Raw genomic sequence first — 13,768 nt, forward strand, 5'->3', positions numbered from 1 at the left:
GTCCTTATTTTTGTTAGTGATTTTCAGCATTTTCAGCACTTTTCTTTATTTTTCATGTCTTTGCCATTTCATGTTGCAAATAATGTTCTCATGAGCTGAGAACATATGCATATATACTGTAATATAATGTGATAATGTGCATTTATAAATTTGTATTCATATGGAGTATGTTTCTTTTTCTAGGCTGGTTAAACTTTACTTGATTTTCCCATACTTAACTTAAAAGGGATGAATCAAACTACTTGTATATTTAGCCCCCCAAATACATACTTTTTATTTATTTATTTTTTTTGGGGGGATGGGGGGGAATGTTTCACAACCTACTGTCTAAATTAGCAACCTTGGATATTCTTTCAAAGTTCTTTGAATGGAGATTCAAAGCTCCTTAATCTTAATTTTTTTTTCCTTGTCTTCAGGACTGTTTTTAACTCTGAGGAATGGTTATTGTCACTTTAAATAGAAGAAAATACCAATTCATTTTAAATCTGTGTATGTACATTGAACATAAACATGCACTGTTGTACTTAAGTTGACAGGACCAACCATCTGTGTTATACGGGGACCTACTCCTACTGAGGAGAAAATTAGAATATTTCATATAATAAAATACAAAGAAATAGTGAGTGGGTGACGTCATCAGTCTACCAATTTGCATACCGACCAGGATATGCATATAACTGTTTTGTGAAATTAAGCAAAACTTTAAAATGTCAAAACTTTCTTATTTTACATCCGATTTCAATGAAATTTTTAGTGTTTTGCTTGTTGGGTATTTTTTGTTTTTTTTCAAATCAATGTTTTGTTGGGGTGGAATTGTCCTTTAAGGACAGAATTTATATAACATGCTCACAAAACAGAATACATAATTTGTAGCTAAGATGTCCATGTAGATACAGTACAAAAGTCTGATCAATCATTTTAATTACTTTGAGGAAATGACAATTCTTTGATTGTTAACAGACAAGGAAGCTGCTCACAAGTGATATCACAAAATGAAAACTTTCATAAGTTGCAACTACTATCATTTGATAGATATCTAGCACACCACGATTAATGTCTCCTACTGATAATTATTTATTAAAAAACAAAGTTGACTTCAGGCCTGGGGACTGCCCCTTGAAAACAATTCCGCCACCTTGTGTACAATCATCATAGAACATGTGAAATAATAATGACCATGAAAATATATAAGTACGCTGGTGATAGAATCTGCCAATGTATGTGAATATTATTTCTTGGACATTATACCCTCTTTAACAACAGAAAAGTTGAGCAATACAAATTTTTGAGACAGAATATAGGTGCGTGTTTGTGTGCAATTATGATGTCATGTTGCAATCACTTTTCTTTTCTTAACAAAAAATACCACTCTTTGTCTTGATAGCGATAGTATTAAATAAATAGGAATGATTTCTATCACCAATGAAGGACTCATGAGAGAAATATATTAAAAAAACTCATCCCATTTCCTTTCCAAAAAAAGCCACTCTTTAGGTGATGATTGATATAAAGTATGAAATAAATAGCAATGATTTCCATCACCAATTTCATGATTCCCGAGAGAGTAAGAAAAAATACCATCATCCCAGGATAATACTTTTACCTCATGAAAACAACAAACACAATGAAAGCTAGAGGTGCATGATATAGTGACTTCTTCCACACTTTCTTTTTCACTTCATCTTTTTTCAAATGGACTTTTCCCCCTATCATTTCCTCTAATATCCTTACTGAACTACATGTATAGAACACATGAAAACAAGTCTAGCAAATATTGAAAGCATGAAAATTCATCTTTTTTTGCAATACTGCACAGTGCAAAAAAGCAACAAGACTGCACCTACTGCTTGTGCATTTCACACAATATCCCTGTCAACCAGTGAGAAGCAAAAAAAAAGGAGGGTGGGGGTAAAATGGGGAGGGGTGGGCACAAGGATCTTGGCATACCAGCTATGATTGGAGGATGGTGGGAGTAAGGATCACCTATCTTGTGTTTTATCTAAATACAAATAACAATATTCACCAATCAAACAAGAACCCATATACAGAACAGTTTTGGGTGTCCCTCAGGGCAACTGCATATCACCAATCTTGTTTCTTTTCTAAGCACATGTAAATCTACTGTGGAGTTTCAAGATACTAGACAGTGTGGATGGGGCACAAATCAGGGGCATACACATAAAAAACAACTGAGGCCACCATTTTGGCAATGTGCAAAGAGATAAAGGCTCTATTGAATTTAAAAAATACAGATTCACAAAGGATTTTAGCACAATGGGTACAGATTATGGATAGGTGGGAGGTAGAGGAACACCCGAAATATGGATTTGACAACAAGTACATTTCCTTTTGAAAAATCAGCATTGCATTGTCAATGAAATTATAATTCTAAAAATGTTGTCCAAATGATAGAAAACAAATTGTTAGAAAACAAATTGTTTTCTTGTATTTTGCTGCATTTTTAATGAACAAAGATTAAAGATTCATTTTTCTTCATCTTTTTCCACTCTAGCTTTTTCTATATCTTTCTCTTTATAAGACTCAATGAATCAGGTAAATGTACTCGCCCCTATTGTTATATTCTCTAACTTCTTTCTTTCCCTCTCTCTATCTCTTACCATAAAAAACCATTCCATTTCTTTGTCGAATTTCATGCTACCACATAGAGGACTTCTTAAGGTTTTGATTACATATGTGCACCCACGGTACAGTAATAAAGTGTGTATGTGTGTGTGTTTTAGATACTTTTTCTTTAAAATAGTGATGAAATTTAACCCACCATACCAAACAATGGTTATGCAAGTATATATTATTGATCTTGAATAATTAAATATATATTTTAAATTCAAATGAAATATATAACTTATTTATGAAATAATGTACATACAAACACAATACATAAAAGTACATGTATGGTATGTGCATTATATAATAGCAATAATTTGGAAAAATATATTAAAAAAAAGAGTATAGAAATAATTGGGGCAAGGGCACTCATATATTGTAAAAAAAAATTATAACTAATAGTAATAAGAAATATACAAAGGGTCAATAGACAGTATTAATTTTTTAAAGATAAATATTTGGAAATCTAGGAAGTAGATTATTATGAATGTGAGGCAAAAATATACACAAAATTTAATTCACATCACACGATGTATGTTTAAAATTTGTCAGATTGAAACAATTTTTCTCCTTTATATTTCAAACTGAAAAATAACAGGCATGCAATACTTTATATTTTTATTAAACACAGCAAATATTCTCTTAGAAAGAAACTCTTAAAATTATTTGTTTCTATTATTATAATCTACATCATCTAATAAGAGAATGAGAAGTAAATAAGGGTAAAATGTATATGCATACGTTGGTTTTGAAAAAAAAAATAGAGCTAAACATAGAAAGGTTAAATCCACACATGTATAAAAATATACTTTTGTGGATTTGAAATTTACAGTTATAAGTTTTATTATCAATAAATCAGAATGTATGGACTTCTCAAAAATCTATCTTAAAATAGCTTCACATTTCCCTCCCTTTTGAAGAGCAAAATGAAGTAAAATATTAATTACATTTCAGTTGTTAATTCAGCACATAAGCGAGAGGTGATTAAAATTATCCATTAATCTCTTTCAAACTCAGAAAAAAAAAGAACTAAAAACAATATGGTTATAGTTACTTGAAAAATTGAGTAAAGGGGGAGGAAAAATCTAGGTAGATTATTTGAGAGTTTAGATCCAGCTCTACAAATAATATCATAAATATGTACTTAAAATTCAAGATTGCACTTTAGCAGAGATCTATTCATAACTTATTATGCAATATATTCTAATGTAATTTGTTTCAGATTTCCTACACGATAAAATTCTTTTAAAGTAACCCCTTAAATGCAATGCATAACAAAATTATGCAAGATTGCAAATTTAAGCAAAACAAAAATAATGTCTGAAAGCAAAGTATATTTGAAAAAAAAAACCAATGGTAAACTGGCATGAACCTGGGCATGTGCAGAAAGCAACAGCAATATTTCTGCCAAGAATATCTTAATTTGGAAAAGAAAATCACCAAAAAATGCGGGTAAGGAATATAAAAAAAGGATCATTCTGAAAGACTGCACCCTCATGTCCTTGGAGAATGAGTAAATGTATTTCCTGAACCATAAATTCCTGTTTTAGCCAAAGATATCATTTGACCAGAGAGCCAAATATACAAAATGCAAAAAAATATTAATAAAAAATGCTAATGGCCTGCAAAAAATTCTCATGACCACTATGTAGGATCCTACACATTAATTTGCACACTATGAAACAAGAATTTCTAGCTCAAATCCATATTGCTAATTCAAAATATGACCAGTAGAATATCAAAGATTGCATTTCTTCAATCTTTAACAAAGGCAAACTAAAATTCTGAACAAGCTAGGTTGAAATGAATTTTAAATATGTTTTTCAAAAAGCAGAGTATTATCATCATTACAGAAACTGAAATACAGATCATCAGAAGTCATTACGCCGAGAATACCGAGGCATTCTCCAAAACACTTTTGGGGGGAATAAATAAATATCCATAAGTCCAAGTATCTAGAAGTTTATGTTGATGATTATCAACAGGCTAACAAACTAAAGATAATACTAAAAATACATTATTTAAAAAGTATGAGATCTATTATTACTACAGACCTCCAAACTGTAACAAAGATCATCAAAAATTATATGTTGATAATTTACAAAAAGGCTATCTGGTTTTCTTCAAAATCTCCTTAAAAATAAACCTTATCACTATGTTGATGTTTAGCAGGGGAGTCTTTCATGGGGCACGTTCTCAGTGATTTTCACTGACAAATTTGCCCAGAGCCAATCAGATGCAAGGATTTCAATAGCTTATAACAAATCCTGTTTTCCTCAAGGCATGAAATTCTTCCCAAAGGAGAGGGAGTGCAGTAAATCAAAATAGGGAGGTACATTGTAGTATTGACAGACAATACACAAAAGTAAAGATATACATATAAAGGGGGATATCATAGAAGAGTGCAAGAGATATAGTAACAAGGTTTGACAGGGTCAAAGGTCAGAGGTCAGTTATATATCTACAGGTCAAGGGTCAACATTGATTGTATTACCTTGTGCCACGGCGCATGGGCCTGGAGACAAAATTGTTAGCAAAGAACAACGGACAAAATTAAAGACGTGAAAACAAGACAGAGATATCAAGCCTCTCAAAAAGGATTTGGCAACTCAAGTTTGAATATTTTCTTCATGGCAGGGCATTTAGAGTAATCGGGCATGTGATTATTCCTGTAACAATTGAAGCCAATACTGTGTGATATGTCAGGTATGAAATTTTCATATCATTGATACCACAGAAAAGATAAAGAGCATGGATTGCACCATGGACAAGAGCATGGTACTATATTGAAAGATACACATGCATTTAATGGTTGAAAACGGCTTCCAATTCTTCTTCAAGAAACATTGCAGTGAAATGATTTGTAACTCAAAAAAATGTTGTTGTAAACTGTATCTTGCCATAAATCTTGGCCGACCCCTTCCAGTTCCAAATTGATAACAGTATAAAAAAAAAGCTAAGTCCAAAGCATCCATGTACATTGAAAAGTTGCAATATTCACTTTCCTTTTTTCCAGTTGCGTTTTATTATTTTTGAAAGAAAAAGGTTGCTGTGCAGTTCACTGCGTAACAAAAGAAGGACTCAATTTCATGATTATAGTAACTCTGCCATTATGCTATGTACTTATGATTGGCTGCTCTGTCCCGTTACCATGACAATAAAAAATACCATAAATATATCATGAAATGGGTCTCTTATTTCTGCTTTAGACCATGACCTTTGTTTTATAGTCTACTGCCTGCTCGTATATGGGTATGAAGATTTTGCACAGAACCAAACCAAAAATATTTTCGGGCTTCATAGTCATCTGGTTCAATGATCATTCCATTTCGAAAGAGATAGGTGTAAAATCCATCAAACTTTTGGTAACAAAACTTTTTGAGAGGCTTATCCAACATGAACTCAACATATAAGAATTTCTTTATGATGAGAATAAAAAGAAACGGCTCCTGCTAATCGTAATGGTGCTTCGTGTAAAAAAAAAAGCTCAGTGCTGTAAAGGAGACAAAATGTTAAGTAACAAAAACAACGTAAAAAAAGGGGAAAATACAAACATTTATCAAATTTTAACATATAATTCTAAAAACTTGGGAAGTACCAGAACAAAGAGAAAAAGGACAAAAATACCAAAACAGATATCTTCACTAATTAATATAAAACACTGATGTTATTACGCCTTATCATTATACCACCATGAAATGATGCCGTCTGCCCTGCATCTAACCATTTTTGTCATAGCATGCATGCATGTTTCCATGGCAACGGCAGAATGAGCATTTTAAAATGCTCATCATAAATGCCCTTCTACAGAGTGCTTTTTGTGCTTCTTCATTAATAATCAATGAAGCTGCAGTATGAATGCTTATGTACATTAGGCTAAGGAGAAACTGGAAACATGATTCTGATGTTCTGTCATATGTGCAAAAATGATGGTACATTTATTTGTTTCCCCAAAACTTTTTTTGGAGAAACGCTATTTAAACTGACATTTCTTAATTCATAAATTTCTAATTTCAGACAATATTGTTGACGGCAGTGACAGGGCTTGAAAATTAAATATCCTGCTTATCAAACATTATGCATTATACATGTAAGTGAAATATAGCTCAATGCAACATCAACAGGCATCAACACTGACCATTAATAATTTTTAGTAAAGAAAAACCCACAATCGATGCTAAAAATCAAAATCTTCAGGAATAATTGACATAAAAGTCCAGGAATATTTGTAAATCACTTTCTCAATACATTCAAAAGAAGGTATCCTGGTAGTAAATATAAATCCTGGATAAAATGGAAATTTCTCTGAAAACAGTGAAAAGGGGCAAAATTTAGTATGTAATTACTGTGATCAGGGATAAACATTGATGATAGAGGAACATGGTTCAATGATGACAAAATTAGATTGGAATTCTTGGGGTGAAATACCACAAAATAAGAAATCTTATTACAATTTTGGACTTCAATATTCTGCAATGAAAATTCAATTAAGATGATGCCATTGGAAAAGGCTTATCATCCCAGAGTTTTTAAAACCTTGCATCTCATTCAAAAATTGATAGACAGCCTCAGAAAAAGCAATATTTTAGAGTTATAACATAGGTAGCAACCTTCTTTTGCCTTGGAGAATTTTTCCCGAAAAGGAGACTGTTTTCAAACAATATGAGGTTGTGACCATTACCATATTGCCAGATACAGCGTTTTGTGACATCCCTCAAAATAATAAAATCTTAGGATTTGGGATGTGGTCGAGGCCAACTCGGGGCCACATCTTGATGGCCTCAGCCCTGGCAGGAGTCACGTGTACATAATCTCTGGGAGACGGTTTCTCCAGCGGCCTTGTGACTCGAAGTAAAAGACTCGACTAAATCCCTGCCTAGGATACAAGGTTTTAAAAGCCCACTGACAACATGAACAAATCCCTTCAACAGGGCAAAGGGGATCATTAGTGTGGAGCTATTACCTGCCTGTATAGGGAATACTTACAATGTCACAGATGGCCATTCCTCCAACAGTTCCAGCTAGGTTGCAGTTGCAGTCCTCGCAGCCGTAGGGGTTGCTGATCTCAAGGTTCCAGTATAAGGGTTTACAGGTGTCGCAGGTGCGCCCCATCACATTGTCCTTACACAAGCATGCACCCTATCGAATTAAAATAATTACAATATGACTTTATTATACAAATAACAAATACCACCAACATGGTATAAGTTTACTGACCCTGAATGACCCTGACCTTCATCAGGCAGGATGTTCAGTGATACTTGATTACTCTTTTGTACAAGTTTCAAGGACTAGATCTATACACTTTTAAAGTTATGACATTTCAAAAACTGAATCTTTCTTATGATTTTGATTCCCCCAACATGGTCAAATTACATTGACCCTAAATAACCTTTGACCTCAGTCATGTGACCTGAAATTCATGCAGGATATTCAGTGATACTTGATTACTTTGAAGTCCAAGCTTCATGAACTAGAAGATCCATATACATGTACTTTGATGAAATTTTTTGAAATCTTAACCCTGGTTAAGATTTCAATGTCGATAACACCGCCACTGCCGTTGCCGGAAATGAGGCGCTTATAGTCTTGCTCTGCCATGCAGGCGAGACAAGAAGAATTACGATGAAGACGTACCCCGGTGGCGGATCCGCATCCTCCCAGAGGCTGGCCTGGAACGTCAATGACGCCGGCAGGGTCGCAGTTGCATTCTTCACAGTTAGGGTAGTTATAGAATCCATCACCGCACTGTTGGCACATCCTACCCTGGAAGTTGGGACGGCAGGAGCACTGACCACTGACCTGGTCGCACAGGACGTTGAAGGAGCCGTAGCGATCACAGTTGCATGCTGGGATAGACCATAAAGGGTTTGGAAAGAGGTGAGTTTGGATGCACATGTTACTGTTCAGCTCAGAATTTTTGAATAACTGTTTACATTTGGGGAGTGAAGAAATTATTAATTTCATGTACACCTCACCAAAGAAAACAAATTACAAGATTGTGTAGCAATATAATGACAACTTTAGAATTAAGATTCGCATGGCTTTTAGAAATTATGTCTTTATGAAATGCTTATCCATTGTTCTTATTTATTTTAATACCTACATTCAGTTTTGATAATTAAAATCAATCACATTAGATTACATGAAATGAATCAGTTCTACAACCATTTCTTTTTTGCTAATGCTTTTTGCTTTTTAATTCATTTTTGATGGGGATGAAAACTTTTAAGTTTTTGAATAAATTTCCATTTAAAGCTTACACAACTCCTACTCTGATCAGTGCCTATTATTGCATTAATGGACACATTCCTGAAGTAAGAAGTATCACTAGAACAGAGAACATTTTTTTAATTGAGCATTTGACCACATACCCAAAAGTTCCTTGACCTCATCCCAAAAGTTCCTTGACCTCTGGTATACTTACGTTCACAGGCAGGGTACTTGTAGTATCCGGCAGAGCACTGGTCACACTTGAGTCCACCAAAGTTGCTCTCGCAAGGGCACTGTCCAGAATCATCACACTGACCATTGAAAGAGCCAGTCAAGTCACATTCACATGCTAAAAAGGTCAAATGTCAAGGTTCAAAGGTCAATAAAGTTGCATAAAAAATAGACTTCAACTTATTACATTCTTTCTTTGTGCTATATTTACACTAGATTATTGATTGGCTTCAGCATTGCAATATATAGATGTAAGGTCAACATTTTCTGCAAATTTCAAATAAAAAACTGTAAATGATTAAATATCTCTATCATCGTCTACCAAATAAACATCTTGAGTGCATTAAAATTATTCATTCATTTTTCCTAGGACACTTGAGGTCCATAAACCACAAAAACCCATAAAAATGAAATCGCATTGACTTAGAAAATCATAAAAATGTTGCCTTAGCTACTTGATTGTACACCTATATATCAAGGACCCCTGAAATCAAGGACTGCCTGAAGAAAAGATATGACAATTAATATCTCACAGAAACATGATCTTTAGCATCCAGTTGAACTTGACCATTAAGACTTAATTCAATGTCCCCCTAGAATGATATTTACACACAAGGTTTACCTCCTTATAAGTAATTTCTATGGTTTCAAGAGCAATGTTCATTTTAAACACTACCATGTACTTACAAGTACAATGAATTTTTTTTTTTAAAGTAAGAAGACCAACTTCAAGGTTCGTGTGGTCCAGTGGTTAGAGCATTGGACTCATAATCGCAAGGTTGTGAGTTTGACTCCCTAATCTGCCTTGTCTCTAATGCCTGAGAGTAATATCTGTCGTCTATAAGGTCAGCCACAATGAGTGATTAAACCTAGAGGTAAAATGTTTCCTAGGTAATTGTAATTGGTTATATACCAGCATGGCGTTTAACAGCAAAACGCTGTCCTGCCAAGTTCCTACGGCAGTTACCATAAACAGAAACAGAAACTTACGCAAGCATTCTGGGTAGTTGTAGTATCCCAGAGCGCACCTGTCGCACCTATCACCACCAAAGTTCTCCCGGCAGAGGCATTCACCATTGGTCTTGTTGCAGATCTCGTCCTCGGTACCGAACTGGCTGCAGCTACAATCTGAAATGAGCAAAGAAAAAAATTGTTATTTGGTTGGTTTGCCAATTTCATTTTTCATAAAATAGAAGGATAGCATAACACAGATACAATGAAAAATATTAATAAGGACAATTAAGCAATCACAATTTGTTTAAACATAATCAAAGCCTATTAATACAACTATTGGTAAACCGTCCCCCCCCTTAAAGGGCATGTCACTTTCCCCATTCATCACTAGATTATATTAATGCATAAACAATTGATATGGAGGATATGAAATGAAAATGTGTAAAATTGGGTAAATTTAGGGATTTTACAGGAAAATCTTTTGGTTATTATTCAGATGATAAACCTGTGCCATGTTTTACAAAGAGTTGCGATTGATCCAACCAACGACAACTAGCAACAAGCTAGCATCGTCAACATCTGAACTGCATGATTGCTCAAACTATTTCTAGATACGATATATATTCATACACTCTTCATCTTCTTAAAAATTTAGTGTGGCTCTATTTGTTTACTAGGACATTGTGCAAATATTCCTACAGTAAAAATTATGACATTGATGGATTTCCATATAGTTGAGCTTGATTGGATCAATCGTAATTCTTTGTAAGACGGAGCCCTGATTTTTTTGGGGGGTGGGGGTGGTGTTCTATGAAATATCACCACTATAAGCTTCTTTCAAATGATGTTATCATAAATTCATTGACAGCATAGAAATACTTAATAAAATAGTTAGACAGAGAGAGAGTAGAGCTTACCGTTGCAAGTTGGAAAGTTGTAATGTCCGTCACGACAACGATCGCAGGAACGTCCATCGTAGATCTCACGGCATGAACACTGTCCATTCTCGGAGTCGCAGACGATGTCGTATGAACCAATGGTGTTGCAGTCACATCCTACAAATTCAACAAAATAATAATAGAAACAATTATATCAATTATAAAAAATCATCCACATTTTACTGTTTGAATAGAAATTACAAATATAAATCGTCCAACAATTAATTTTGCCCAAATGATTTGGGCCAGTAGCCACTGAGCAGTGCCAGATCGATGTTACTTTATCCTTTAAATCTTTTAATGCCACACAGGGTAGCAGCAACTCCCGTCTTTTAATGTCTGTTTGGTCTAATACAGCTGGGGCTTGAACTCTGGACCTCCCGGTTGTGAGGCGGCCGCAATACGAACTGAGCCAACACACCGATGTTAATATGCATTCATTGGATGGCATTATTATACATGTAGCCTTATTTCAGTTAACACTAGGTTTACTCAAACCACATAAAATGAAAATTAGAATATTGTGACGTCATGTGACTAAATCCAACCGATATCAGAGTATGAGGTCATGTGACTTACGTTGGCATTCTGGGAATCCATAGTAGCTGAGGGCGCACAGATTGCAGTTTCGTCCTGTGAAGTTAGGCTTACAGGGGCACTGACCTCCGTTGACCTGGCATACTTTGTTCTCTGTACCGTTCACATTACAGTCACAGGCTGAGGATGGAGAAATACGCATGAGTTGAGAGGGTGATCAATAAAATACAAAATTTCATATTGATCAGTTAAAACACAGGAGAATCTGCCTTTGGGATCATGAAAATCTGCAAAATTTGACTCAGAAGATGAAAATTTCACATGGTTGCATGCTCAATAAGAAGATAAAGGAAGAAAGAGGAAAAAAAAAGAAATACAGGGAGAGAAAGGGAAAGAAATCAGGAAGAAGAAATAATGAATCAACAAAATAAATAGAAAGAGACAGAGAAAGCAAGAAAGAGGAACAAAAAGTGTAAGTGTGAGCATGAACTGCCAAAATAATTTGTAAGCGAATTTCAGAAGAAAAAAAACAAATCATGAATTTGGGGGACTATAGTAACAATCCAAACTTGAGAACATCTCATCAGAAAGGTACCATCTGAACAGATGGCCAAAACTGACCATTACCACCCACTGTTCACATGGAAACTTGACCATCACACCAGACGGTGAGAATATGGTCAGTCTTGTCCATTTTCAAGTTGACCAGGTGGTTTTGTATATAGACTATCCTATCAAAACAAAATACTCTCGGTGAGAGGCATAACATAAGCAAGACAATGCCTTTAAATGAAACTCCACGACTTATAAGGCAAATTTACACCAGCCTGATAAAAAAAATATCTGTAAATCATGAGAACTTGTTCATGCCTATTTTTCATGTTAACACCTACCTGAACCATATACAATTCTCATAGCCTTTGAGAATACCTATATTTCTTCATCTCTGGATGCACATTCTTGCCTCATTATTTATAATTTGCGATTATTTCTTTCAGAATTTTGAGAGTACTTTATTTTAACACCAGCATAAGAGCCAATATTTTCATAATTGAATGGATATAAGATCAGCATCTATTGAATGAAATTTGGCATTGTACTTACGTCTGCAGTAGGGGTAGCCGTAGTATCCCTCATTACACTCGGTGCAGTCGGGACCGGCATATTCCGGTTTGCACTCGCACTGACCGGTCAGAGGTGCACAGTTTCCAGTAGACAGGATGGGGTCACACATGCAGGCTGAAATCAATAAAACACAAGAGAGAACAGGTTGTCACTAGTATTCAAAGGAAGATCAAAAATAAGTTAACAAAATTTACCCATAAAGATATAAGGAAACAAGAACATAATTTTATAGAAACTTGTTGTTTTTTACTTGGGTTTAAAGGCATGTATCATTCAGATGTGAATATTTACATCTATAATTATTAACATTATAATTATTGATTATTGAAATTTGAGAAAAAAATAAGAATAACGTAGCATTAAAGGGGAAGTTCACCCTGAAGAAAGCTTTGTTGCAAAAATACCAGAGAAAATAGTAAAAAATATTGGTGAAGGTTTGAGGAAAATCCGTTAAAGAGTAAGAAAGTTATTAGAGTTCAAAGTTTTGGATTTGTGACGTCATAAACGAGCAGCTGCCCCATGTGTTATGTAATATAAAATGCATGAATTTCAAATTTTGCATGGTTCCTGATGACTTAATTTTGTTTTCTATTCATGATCGGGTGTGAAATAATTTGTCCATTGATATACAAAAGGTACAGTGAAAACCATTTTCAATTTTCTGAGAAAATGACATTTTATTGATTTTTTACCATTCGCTATGTAGGAATGCTGCTCGCATATGACGTCACAAATCAAATAATTGAAATTCTAATAACTTTTTGATTATTTGATGAATTTTTCTCAAACCTTCGGCAATATTTTTTATTATTCTTTCTGCTATTTTTACAATAAAGTTTTTGTCAGGGTGAACTTCCCGTTTAAATCAGAAGGGTATAATAATGTGATATTAAGTCATTATAATTATTCTTCTCAAGTCTGTTTTTTATTGTGAACCAAAGCATATGACTTTAGAGACAGTTTAATCTATGAGATCCAATCTCTCCTAGCACTTGAGGTAACTTTTGATTTTCCCCATTATTATTTCACATTTTTCTCTATACAGTTTAGAATATCCTTTATTTTAATACCTCATCACTACTGAAATCTCTGAATTACATTTCCTGCCACCTTTTCACGCATTGATATTCCAACTCTACTATACT

General features: G+C 34.3%; 1 protein-coding gene across 4 annotated transcripts in view; it reads right to left on the reverse strand.

The window, feature by feature from the left end:
* Nucleotides 1-13,768, reverse strand: part of LOC121430820 (laminin subunit alpha-like) — a 110,891-nt gene that overhangs the window by 73,999 nt on the left and 23,124 nt on the right. For 3 of the 4 annotated variants that reach the window (XM_041628233.1, XM_041628231.1, XM_041628230.1), the window contains exons 6-13: nt 12,603-12,737; nt 11,541-11,678; nt 10,941-11,078; nt 10,060-10,197; nt 9,053-9,187; nt 8,263-8,474; nt 7,612-7,764; nt 5,120-5,140 (exon numbers count right to left, since the gene is read on the reverse strand). In XM_041628233.1, coding sequence (XP_041484167.1) covers nt 5,120-5,140; nt 7,612-7,764; nt 8,263-8,474; nt 9,053-9,187; nt 10,060-10,197; nt 10,941-11,078; nt 11,541-11,678; nt 12,603-12,737 — 1,070 coding nt within the window. The remainder of the gene's footprint in view (nt 1-5,119; nt 5,141-7,611; nt 7,765-8,262; nt 8,475-9,052; nt 9,188-10,059; nt 10,198-10,940; nt 11,079-11,540; nt 11,679-12,602; nt 12,738-13,768) is intronic. The other variant, XM_041628232.1, reaches the window with a different exon arrangement.

This window comes from Lytechinus variegatus, chromosome 17 (genome assembly GCF_018143015.1).
Source record: "Lytechinus variegatus isolate NC3 chromosome 17, Lvar_3.0, whole genome shotgun sequence".
NCBI classification, from domain to species: Eukaryota; Metazoa; Echinodermata; class Echinoidea; order Temnopleuroida; family Toxopneustidae; genus Lytechinus; species Lytechinus variegatus.